We start from the raw sequence: 11,667 nt of genomic DNA on the forward strand, positions 1-11,667 counted from the left end.
CTAAACCATCTCTAATAAGAAGGGACTCAGATGCCTGCCTATCTCTGGAATATAGATAGGGGATATGGGAGGGGTCCTGGAACATCTCATAAGATGTTCTGCCAGATAGACCTGGAAGATGGACAGCTAGAATAATCTCCATCAGGAAGGAGGGAGACAGGGTGTTCTTCGACCCATCTCCAGTGGGCTTGAGTCCCAGACCATCTCTAATGCGCTTGAGTTATGTGGAGGCGGGAGGTATGGAGGCCCTTGTCCATTTCATATGTGGAGAGAACAATCTCCTGTTGTGGTTCACCATGGAGGGCGTCAAATCATCTTTAATAGGAGGAATTGGGGACTGGTTCCTGAACCATCTTTGTTTGGGGGAAACTTCGGCACTGGATCATTGGGGGGGGGCGGTGATGATCCTGGGTAGATGGATGAGGCCGGTATCATCTCTGGGGATAGGAAAATATTTATTGGACCATCTCTAATGGGGCAATCTTTTACGTGGTCCAGAACCGTTTTTATGGAATGCAGGGGAAGGAGGGGGAGGTGGCATGCTTCCTGAACCGTTCTCTAACGGGGAAGGGAACCTGAACCATCTCTGATTTGGGGCGATCCTTACAGTGTGTAGATCATCTCTAAAGGGGTACAGCTTGATTCCTGGACACTTTCAAAGGGGTGGAAGCTTGTTTCTGGACTGTCTCTGACCTAAGTTGCGCTCTGGGCAGCTGGCCTACCCACGCCTGCTCCCCGCCCCAAGTCTACTACTCTCCCCAGCAAGGCGCTTTTCACAAATCTCCGGAGAGAAAGGTGAGATCACCGCGCGTCCCCGCGGGACCCGTAGGCGCGAACGCGCGCCGTTGCCAGGGGCGCCCAGGGCCCCTCCCTCTTCCCCCAGAGCGACAGGAGGCGGGAGCTGCGGAGCTTGCGCACTGAGGCTGGAATCTGCGCGCCCCCTGGCGGCTCAGAGTGAACATCACTCCACGACCCACTTAGACGGGGCGTCCCCGCCCCCACGGCGCCTCAGCCTTGGAGCACTTCCCTCCCTAGGAAAGAAGTCACTGTGCCCAGCACAGCTGGAGTTCCTACCTCGTGGCAGTCTCGGAGGAAGTGCTGCAGCCCAAGTTGGTCGTGTAGCTTCTGCATCCATTGCTGGGCCCGCAGTTGGTTTTCTTGGCTCCTAGGGATGGGGAGATAGGAGCTAGGGCAAGCCCGGGGGAGGGGGGGCGCGGTGGGCACTGGCCAGAGGGTTGTGAGGGCATTGGGCATGGCAGGCCTAGGAACTCGGGGCATATGTAACAGTGAGGAAGAGGAGAAAGTAAGGTGGGGATGGGGGGAGAGGTAAAGAAACATCAATTAGGGCAGAGCCAGGGATGAGCAGGAGAGGGGCAGAGGGAGACAGCAAGAGAAAGAGAGAATGGGAGAGAAAGGGACAGAGACAGAGACCTGGAAAGAAATACAGACACTTAGAAAGAGTCACAGAGACACAAACCCAGAGAGATAAGACAACTGCAGAGTAGAGATACCAAATGACAGTAACTTAGAGATCAAGAGACACCTAGAGAGAAAGAGAGATCAGGAGGGAGAGACAGGCTCGGAGAGAGAGGGAGAGAGAGAGAGAGGTGCAGAGGCCTACAGAGAGAAACACACAGACACAAGACCAGAGCCACGGAGAAACAGACCTCAAGAGGAAGTGATTGACAGAGACCCCCAGACAGACAGAGAGAAAGAAACCCAGGGAGAGAAGAAATAAGAAAAGACAAGTAAAGAAATGCAGCATGGTAGTGCCAGACAGACAGAGAGACCAAGAGCAGCAGACAAGGAGAGAGAGAGAAGGAGGCAAAGGGAGGGAAAGTGAGAGTTGGGGCAGCGACAACAGGGAGAGGGAAAGGCAGAGAGGTGGCAAGATGATACCAGTAAAAGACAAAGCTAGCCAGACAGGAGGGTGCAGTAGAGCTGGAGAAAGGGAAGAGAGTGGGGCGTGGGCAAAGATGGGGCTAGACCTTTGGCCTGTGCGAACCGGCTGGACTGGACCCAAGCCCCACCACCCTGGAGCCAGCCGGGACCACAGCCCCAGGCAGCCTGGCCTCCTGCCCACAGTACAAAGTGCCCAAGAGTCCTGGTAGAGGGGGGCTGGGGACATCCCATTTTCCTTTGCCTTGAACAAGCCATTCCACCTCAGGGCCTTGGCACTGGCCGCTCCCTCTGCCTGGAATCCTCTTTCCCACCCCCCCCCCAGCGTCTACTTAAATACCACCTTCTTAGTGAGGCTCCTCCTGATAGCTCTCTGACACTTTCTGGCCTCTTTTCTTCTTTAATTTCCTCTCTCGCACTTAACACTATCTAACATGCTATGTGTTACTTATTTATCTTGTCTGTCTTCCCCACTAGGATGTCATTCCACGAGGGCAGGAATCTCTGTCTGTTTTGGTCACAGATGTATCCCCAGTGCCTAGATAAAGAGCCTCCCGCACATCAGGTGCTCAATATACATTTCATGAATGAATGAATGAATGAGACATAAGGCAGCAAGAAAGAGAGATAATAGAAAGGAAGGTAAAGTGTCTGGAAAGACAGAGGGAAGAGCAGAAGAGAACACAGAGAAACGCAGATGGAGGGAAAGAAAAATGGGCAGAGACACAGAAGGAAATGGAGACACAGAGGCATACAGATAAATGGAGGCAAAGAGGGAGAGAGATGTCACCGAGAACCAGGGGCACAGCTGGAAGGAGGTACAGGACAAGCTAGAGACAAACGGGCAAAGCGCTAATTCCCTTCTGCCCAGACTCAGCTCGGGAGCCAGGAAATAGGAAATACCTCTGAAATTGAACTGACATTATCCCTGCAGGTCTTTACCAGCCAACTTGCAAGCATCAGTCCTAGGAATGAGGGAAATCCCTGGGTGGAGGGCAAGAATACAACAGTGGTCACATCCTTCTTGTCCTGGCTGGGTTGCTTCCTGGCTGTGATCTTGGGTAAGTCAATTCCCCTAACTGAGCCTCGAAAGTGAAAAATGCAGGTAAGAAGAGCACTTCATACACAGGACGGGGCCAGGTTCCAGGTGAGGTGAGACACACGGAGGCACTAAGTGACTCGCCTTGAATCTCCCAGGTTGAGGGGTACAGCTGGGACTAGCATCTGAGCCATAGCCCCCAGTGAATGGATGTTTTTTTGACTTCCAGCGGGTAGGAGACCTGTCCCTAGACAAAGGAACCGCAGCCTAGGGGTAAGGGGGCAGGGATTGGGACTGTCTCGGTTCCTGCTGCATTCCCAGCCTCACCCAGCACAAGCCTAGGGCAGATGTCCCCTCGGGGTTCCCGCAACCCCCTGTATTACTCCCACCCAGGTCCTAACCATTCCGGCCCGTCCTTGTCAGACAGCATGTGAGCTCTGTGAGGGCAGGAATCATGTGCTGTCCTGGTCACTGCTGCGTGCCCAGCATTGCCCCCCACAGGGCCTGGAAGGGGGCATGGACTCAGTACCTGTTTAATTAGCTGAATAAATGATAGCATGAAAGGAGCAATTAATGACAGAAAAGGAAGAAAGAGGGATCACAGAATGAGCAGTCCCCCAGGCTCCACCTCTCCGTTCTGCAGAGCCTGGCATACAGCAGTCACTCAAGAAATGTGGGGTAGGGCACCTGGGTGGCTCAGTCGGAGAAGCATCTGCCTTCAGCTCGGGTCATGATCCCAGGGTCCTGGGATCAAGCCCCACATTGGCCTCCCTGCTCAGCAGGGAGTCTGCTTCTCCCTCTCCCTCTGTTCCTACCCCCTGTTCATGTTCCTTCTCTCTCTCTCTCTCTCGCTCTCTCTAAAACACCTAAATAAAATCTTAAAAAAAAAATGTGGGGTAAAGGAAGGGCAGGTCCAGGACTGGCGCTGGGAGCTCCTAGATCACGAGTTTACATCCTCAGGACCAGAATCCCCATGAAAGTTTTCCTTAGAAAATTCCAGCCTTGTCCCAGATGAATTTAGGGGAAAAAGACACCTGAGCCCCATAGAGGAAGGGCTGGGGTCTCCGGGCCGTGGATGGTGGTGAAGTGATCAGGCATGCTTTCCATCAGGATGGAAGGACAGAAAGAGGGGCGCTGGGCCCTCGTTGACTCACCCCAAGAGGCAGAAACAGTGAAGATGATAGAAATCAGCCTGGAAGAGACCCTATGCAAGACTCTAATTGAGAGCTGGGACTTTTGTTTGCCTGGGGGGGGGGTAGGGGGTAGTGTTTTGGTCAGAGCCTAGAAGAGTGCCTGGCACACAGTGGATACTCAGTAAATGTCTTTGCCTAATTAATACAAGGACAGACAAGAGACAGGGTAGTGGTGAGAGACAGATGGTGGCTGATACTGTGCAAGGGAAGCGTGAAAGGGACACATGAACACACACACTCTGTGGGCTTCCTAGGGAACTGGGCCGCTGGGGCCTGCCGGCGGGGCTCATTCACCATATCCAAAACCCCAGAATGGCAGGTAACAGCATCCCATCTGGAAAGCTAGAACAGAACTTGTGTCTGGCCTTTAGCTGTGGATCTGGGGCCCAGGGACCAGCACGGCAGGGCAGAGGCAGGGCTTCCACGAAAAGTTCACATTTGTACAACCCATCCAGCCACCCCAGGCTGAGGGCCGGCTTGGCAGAGAAACTTCCCTGTATATCCTTCTGTATCTTTTGGGTTTCCTACCACCAGGTGGTTACCTTTTCCCAAAACATCAAGTTAAATCAAATCTAAACCAGTATGGACTGAAAGAGAAATCAGAGAAGGGGCAGAGAAGCGGAAATCGGGATGGAAAGGAGAGAGGGCCTGACCGCTTCACCCCTCCCCTGTGCCCCTGGGGTCTGAGGGACCTACTTCTCCAGCAGCCGGGTCACAGCCTCCTGGGCCTGCTCCCCGTAGGCGTTGCCCTGCCTCAGCAGCCCCTCGGCGGCCTGCGTGGCCACTTGCGTCTTCTGCTGGTTCAGCTCCATCGTGGTGAGAAAATCCCGGTGTCTTTTCAGTGCCTCCTCCACTGCTTCCACCGTGCAGGGGAGCTCAGGGCCCGACAGTGCCACCTCCTGGGGGGGGCGGGGGGGCGCTCAGGTCAGCCCTGCTCCATTCCAGGACCTGGGAGACGCTGCCAGCCTGGCTTGCCTCCCTCTGCGCTCCCCCTTGCTCACTGCGCTCCAGCATCGAACATGCCAGGCAGGATCCGACCTCGGGGCCTTTGAGCATGCTAGGCCCTCTGTCTGGCAGTCCCTCCCTCCAGATATCCCCGTGCTTGGCTCCTTAACTTCCTTCAGGTCTCCAACCATCTGCCAAAAAATACCACCCTCCATCCCAGCTATATCCCCTGACCCTGCTTTATTATTTTTCATAGCGTATACCTGAAATGATATTATTCTTGTAAGGATTTAGTTGTTTATCATCTTTTCTGCCCCTGCGCGTGCGCGCACACATGCGCGCGCGCGCGCGCACACACACACACACACACACACTAGAAGGCCAGCTGCATGAGGGTGGGATTTTGTGTTTTGTTTCCTAAGAATCATGCCTGGCGCAGAGGAGGCATTCGGTAAATATTTCGTTAATCCAGGAAGCCTGAACTGGGTGCTGGGTGACCTCAAGGAAGTTCTTTCCCTCTCTGGGGTTAGTTTTCTAACAGGTAAAACGGGGGGAGGGGGGTCAGAAAGGTCCTCTTAAGGCCCCCTCTGCTCCCATATTCAGTAGCCTCAGAATTCCGGGGGCTCGCTATCTGTCCCCCCAAATAATCCTCAAACTGGGTGAGCTTTCTCTAAGATAACCAGCAGAGGTGGTCACCCTTTCTAAAATGATCTCTAAAGCTTGGTAGTTACTCCTGGACAACCTGAAAACAGGATGTTCTGTCTTGTCCAAATCTTCAAACTTGCTTCCCATCCCAGAATGATCTCCAAATGGATCGGCTGTTCCCAGATAACCATGGCACTTGGCTTGATTTTCTCAAACAGTAACCAGTTCCCCTCTCCAGAGGGCATGCAAATTGCCGTTCCCAATAAGGAGATTATCTGCTCATTTGGGCACCCACAACCACATAATCCACAATCCATTGCTGATCCAGATAACCTCTCAGCCTGAATCACCTATTTCCATAATCTTTATCCTCCGTCATCCACCCCAAGATCTCTGAACTCGTTTAACCATCACCAATCAACCTGGCGCTCTTATTTCCTTCCAGACAATTCACAAACCAAGGAAGTCACTGCAATGTATATCCAAGTGCATTACTCACTTGGGATAGTCAATCAACTGTCAGCCACCTTAGATAAAACACCAGTCCACCCATCATCACCCTCAAATTCTGTTACGCACGTGCCCACATGTGTTCACACTGCATGATCCACACGCCGGCGATCCATACCAGATACCCTCCTCACTCCCACTGACCTCAGATGAGCCAGGAACCCAGTGGTCCCTGCAAACACTCCTCCATACATTTCCCAGTCTCCCCGAGCCCCCGTGGCCTCAACGCCCTCCCCCTCCACCGCGTGAAGCCCGAAGCGGCCACCTGGTTGCGGAGCACTGCGCGAGCCTGGTGTAGGTCGCGCAGGAAGAGCTGGTAGACGTGTGCCTGCACCAGGGCCTCCCTGCGCGCCTCCCACAAGCCGAGCAGCTTGTGCCAGCCAAGTTCGAGGTGCGGCAGCCACTCGTCGAGCGCCAGGCCGGGGCCCAGCTCGGCGCCGTCGTTCGCCAGCAGGGCCTCGCTGGCTGCCACGATGCGCGCGTAGTCCTCCTCGCGCTGGTCCACCTCCTCCTTGAGCGCGGCGTGGCGAGCCAGCAGCGCATCCGCCTCCTCCAGGCTGCCGGGCAGGGGCCCCTCGACGCCGCCCGCCGCCTCCTGGGCGCGCACCAGCCAGTCCAAGAAAGCGTCCAGGTCGTGCAGGAAGCTGCAGGCGCCCGGCCGCAGCCACCGCCTCGCCACAAGCCTGAGCCGCGCTCGCCAGCGCGCCCCACTCGGCGCCCAGTTCTTCCGCACCCTGGTGCAGCCGCGCCTGCCTGAGCCGGGAAGCGCACAGCCAGCAGGGCGGCCTCCTCCTGGAGGGCCGCCTGGCGGGGCTCCAGCGCTTGCAGAGCCGCCTCCAGGCCGCTCAGGCGCCACTGCAGGGCACCGCCCGCTCGGGGCGCGCTCTCCACAGCCCTCCGCTTCTCGCGCACCTGGGCGCGCACCTCGGCCACCTCCAGCACGTGGTTCTCCACCAGCAGCACTGCGCTCATCTCCTCTTTGCGCTGTTCCACCAGCTCCACGATGCGGTTCCACCTGCCCGGGGGAGGGGGGGCGGGGGGGGTAAAGGGCGGCTTGAGGAGGACAAGGACTCATTGGGGGGGGGGCACCGACCTGGCATAGAACCCGGCCACTGTGTGACTTTGGAAAGTCACTGTATCTCCCTGAGCCCCAGTTTCTGCCTGTGTAAAATAAAACCCTACAAGGCACAGTTGCTTACAGCAGCGGTTCTCAAAGTGTAATCTGAGCGAGGTCAAAACTATCTTTCCAATAACACTAAGATGCCATTTGCCTTTTCTCTCCTAATTCTGTCTCCAGAGTCCCAGTGTAGTTCTCAGAGGCTGCATGACCAAGACTGAACGCAGGAGCAGACCGAGAACTCATCTGCCTTCTCCATAACCAGACAGCAAGGAGATCTGCAAAAATGCAACACAAGGCTGCTCTTCTCACTACATTTTTTTTTTTTGTGTTGAAAAGTAGTTATTTTTCACTAAAAAAAATACTCTAGGGACAAAATATCCTGGGTTTCTGATTGTGATTTTAAAACGACTTAATATTTTTACATTTCTCAGTATCAATTTCCAATGCAGTAAATACTGATAGATACAACCCACGAAAACAAGCTCTTGGGGGTCCCTGACAGTTTTTAAGAGGGATGTTGAGACCAGAGCGTAAGATGTGCTGGCTTACAACACTAGATACTCTGCTGGGTCCAGCGAATAGAAACTGAGCATGTGGCGTGAGCCACGTGCTGAGGATCAAATGGTGGAAAGGCAAACGTGTTCTTTATCAAAATAAGTTAATGGAAGAAAATTATGTATTGCTCTGTGCCCTCAGGCAAGTGATGATACTTCTCTGGGCCTCAGTTCCCCTTCATAGGCTGTGTATGTTCCAAACTGGACTGCCTGGAGTCAAAACTGACCTGTCTGCCCTTTGGCACATAACACTCTCTGTGCCTCAGTTTCCCTATCAGTAAAATGGGCGTGATCATAGCACAGCACCTACCTCATAAGGGTGTTGTGAGAGTCCAATGAGTTAGGATTTATGAAGTGGGTCAAACAGTACTTGGGCACTACTATTACTGAGTGGGGACAATTTGGAGGAACATATGGAGCTCTTTTCTGCCTCAGCTGTGCTCCCTGTCTGTGGCTGGCTCCTCATTCCCTTTGAGGGCCCAGCTCGAAATGTCATGGCTGACCACAAGATCTAGAATCGCCTCCAGCCCTCTGGTTATGTTCTACGAGGTCACGAGAATTCTCTAAAGATCGTGTTCATGTATTAGTTTATTTGTTCACTGTCCCTCTGTCCCCTCTAGAATGGACACGCCACAGGGCAGAGTTTAGGACTCTAGTCAGAAGATTAGGACTCTGAAATCAGAAGAACCCAAGTTCAGGGGGGTCTGGGTGGCTCAGACTGTTAAGCACCTGACTCTCGATTTTGGCTCAGGTTATGATCTCAGGGTCACGGATCAATCAAGCCCCACCCTGGGCTCTGTGCTGGGTACGGAGCCCGCTTAAGATTCTCTCTCTCCCTCTCTCTCACTGTCCCTTCCCCCATCTTGTGGCTCTCTCTCTCTCTCTCTCTTCAAAAAAAAAAGGATCCATGTTCAAGTTCTGATTTGGCCAGATTCACCACGTAACCATGAGCAAATCATTTACCTCTGATCCTCAGTTTCCTCATCTGGAAAATGGGGATAATAATGTCCATTTCAGTGAGTGTTTAATGATATCATGTGGCTAAAGCACTTGGTGTATACTCTTACTAAGCTGTAAATCTTTACTGTTATCATTTGAGGCCCTGATGCTTTGAGACTGTCAAGCCTAGAGAGGCTTTAAAATCCCTGATTACTGGAATCTTACAGCACAGCAGTTAAAAATAGTCTTAGGAGTCAGACAAATGCAACTTCAAATCCAGGCTTGACCCCCTAACTTGCTGTGTGACCTTGGGCCAGTGTCTTCACCCCTCTGAGTCCCAGCTCCTCCCTCTCTAACATGGGGCAATTTATGCCCCATAGGGTTGCTGAGAAGATTCAATATTAAGTGTTCAAGAGCCCCAGCTCCGGATTCAGACAGAACTGGGTTTGACTCCTACTTACTGGCTTGAATTAAGGTTTTCACCTCCCTGGATCTGCATCTTCATCTACGAACCCTACCCACATTGGAAGAACAGCTGTCAGTGTTCTAGGGGGAAAGATATTAATTTGTTACCATTTTTAAAGAGTTCTGAATTCTAGAAAATTTACTACGGAAATTGGGATATTGGAAGATAAAACCAGGTATATAAAGTGCTTAGAAAAATTTCTGGCAGATAGCAGATACTCAGTGAATCGTTTTCATACAAGTAAAACTAATAGTCTGCTAAAATATATTGTATTCTCATTTCACCACATCATCACTGACATTGGGTATTACCATTTTCCCCCAAGATTTTCCTGATTTCCGAGGTGGCCATTATCACCTCAGGGGGTCGAAATCACACATTTTTGATTTCCACAGTTGAGTGAATGAGGAAAAGAATGATGGAAAGAACTGGTAAAGACTGGTGTGAGGCCCCAGACCCCGCCTACCTGCTGTTGAGGTGGTCCTGGCAGGAGCGGACCTCGTCTGAACTGGGGTGGCCTCCTTCCACCAGCTCCTGGACCGTGTGGTTCACATCCAGGACACGGCCCATCAGACTGTTCATCTCCTGGTCCAGACTCTCAAATCTGTAGAAGGAGGATGGTTGTGCTCAGGCAGGCCTGGACCCTGGGGACCTGTCCATTTCTTGGCCTTCTCCTGCATTTCCTTCTAACTCTTAGGACCCCATGGCAGCTCCTCCTCCTTCTACCTGCGCCCTAAATGTTACATCCCTCAGGGCTCTGTCCTAGACCCCCTCAGCTTTCTCTCCCATCCTGCCTGGGCCATGCCATCCATCCATCCCCACGGTCTCAGTTCTCATGACCCTAGTCTCATCACCCCCACAGGTCTCTCTGCAGCCTCAACTTCATTCCTTTGGAACATGGCTATACCTCAAAGCTGCCAGACACCTCCGCGGGGCTCCTCGCAGCCACTGTGACTCAAACCAGCATCAGTATCTCCCCTCAAATTTGTTTTTCCCCTGGGTCCCCATCTCAGGGGCAGCTCCACCAGCCCCTAGGCCATAGCTCTGGGCCCTGTTTTGGACAACGCCCCTCCCCAGAATGTTCACCCCCATGGCCTCTCCACTTGGCCTCCTAGCCTGTCCAGTCCTATCCCCTCCCACCCGGGGCCCCACCCCAGGTTTTGGGCTCCCGGCCACCATTTTTGGGCTCCCAGCCACCATTCTCAACCCCTCCAACACACCCTCTACATGGCAGCAAGGGAGATCTTTTTAAAGTTGGGCCCAGTCCTCCCCTTTTTAAAACAATGCCCAAAGCTGTGGCTTGGGTAACTGAGGGCACAGTAAGGGTAGGGACCAGGCCTGTGTGTCAGCGATGCCCAGCACAAGACCTAGAACGCATCAAGAGCTCAATAAGTACCAACTGAACGAATGAGTGGATGAATAAAACGGGTCATCCACTAATTTCACAACTCATTACTAAGTCAGCCAACAGACGAGTCAGTATCTCACGTGTCACAGGGTGGTTAAGTGCTATGAAGAAACGTCAAGCAGGGTGATGGAAAAGAAAGTGACTGGGTCGGAGCTACTTCATGAGCTAGGGAGGTGACAATTGTGCAGGGACGGTGGCAGTCCCAGGGGAGGACGAGGCTGCGGTGTCTCTGGAGAAGCTTAAGTTAATTTCCCTCCAGGTAAATGTAAGTCTTACAATAATAGCAAACGCTCCTGAAATGCTCCCCGTACCCAGGCATTTGCTAAGTGTTCTACAAGTACTCATTACGCGTCTCCCGTGAGGTGGGAACTACTATCATTCCCATTCCCTGGAGCTCTGGCCCCCGCTGAGCGAAAGTGGGAAGTGTTGAACCCTGGAAGGCTAGACTGCGCGCGTTCAGGAAGGGGCCCCGGAAGTCCCACAAGGGCGCGCTCACCGGTGCTGCACCACCTCGACGTCGTCGAGCGAATCGGGCACGCGCATGGCCAGCAGCCACTGCTCCTTCTCACCGATCCACAGCTCGCACGCGTGCACTTCGCCGAACATGCGGTAGACCGCCAGGGCGTCACGCAGCCACTGGCGCCGCAGCGCAGCCACCTCGGTCACCTCGGCGAACAACTGCTCTGCCTCCACCACGCGCACCTGCAGTGCCACCACCAGGGGCCCGGCGCCGCTGGCGCCCCCCAGTGTCGCCAGCTGACGCCGCAGGCCGCCCACGGGCCCGCGATGCGCCTCCACCTCCCCGGTGAGCGCCCGGTGCTGGCGGGCCAGGCGGCGGCTGGACGCCTCGTCGTGGCCGAAGTCGCCCGCGGCTGCTAGGCGGTAGGCGTCGCGAAGCCAGTCCAGGAGCCCGTCGGTCGGCGCCGAACTGGTGAAGCGCCCGCGCCTC

At 53.9% G+C, this 11,667-nt stretch overlaps 1 protein-coding gene across 1 annotated transcript in view; it reads right to left on the reverse strand.

The window, feature by feature from the left end:
- SPTBN4 (spectrin beta, non-erythrocytic 4) overlaps positions 1 to 11,667 on the reverse strand; it is a 68,710-nt gene that overhangs the window by 30,792 nt on the left and 26,251 nt on the right. The window contains 8 exon segments of the mRNA XM_034639013.1: positions 1,075 to 1,165; positions 4,828 to 5,030; positions 6,497 to 6,875; positions 6,877 to 6,980; positions 6,982 to 7,246; positions 9,777 to 9,914; positions 11,215 to 11,634; positions 11,636 to 11,664. Coding sequence (XP_034494904.1) covers positions 1,075 to 1,165; positions 4,828 to 5,030; positions 6,497 to 6,875; positions 6,877 to 6,980; positions 6,982 to 7,246; positions 9,777 to 9,914; positions 11,215 to 11,634; positions 11,636 to 11,664 — 1,629 coding nt within the window.

Source organism: Ailuropoda melanoleuca, chromosome 12, assembly GCF_002007445.2.
Source record: "Ailuropoda melanoleuca isolate Jingjing chromosome 12, ASM200744v2, whole genome shotgun sequence".
NCBI classification, from domain to species: domain Eukaryota; kingdom Metazoa; phylum Chordata; class Mammalia; order Carnivora; family Ursidae; genus Ailuropoda; species Ailuropoda melanoleuca.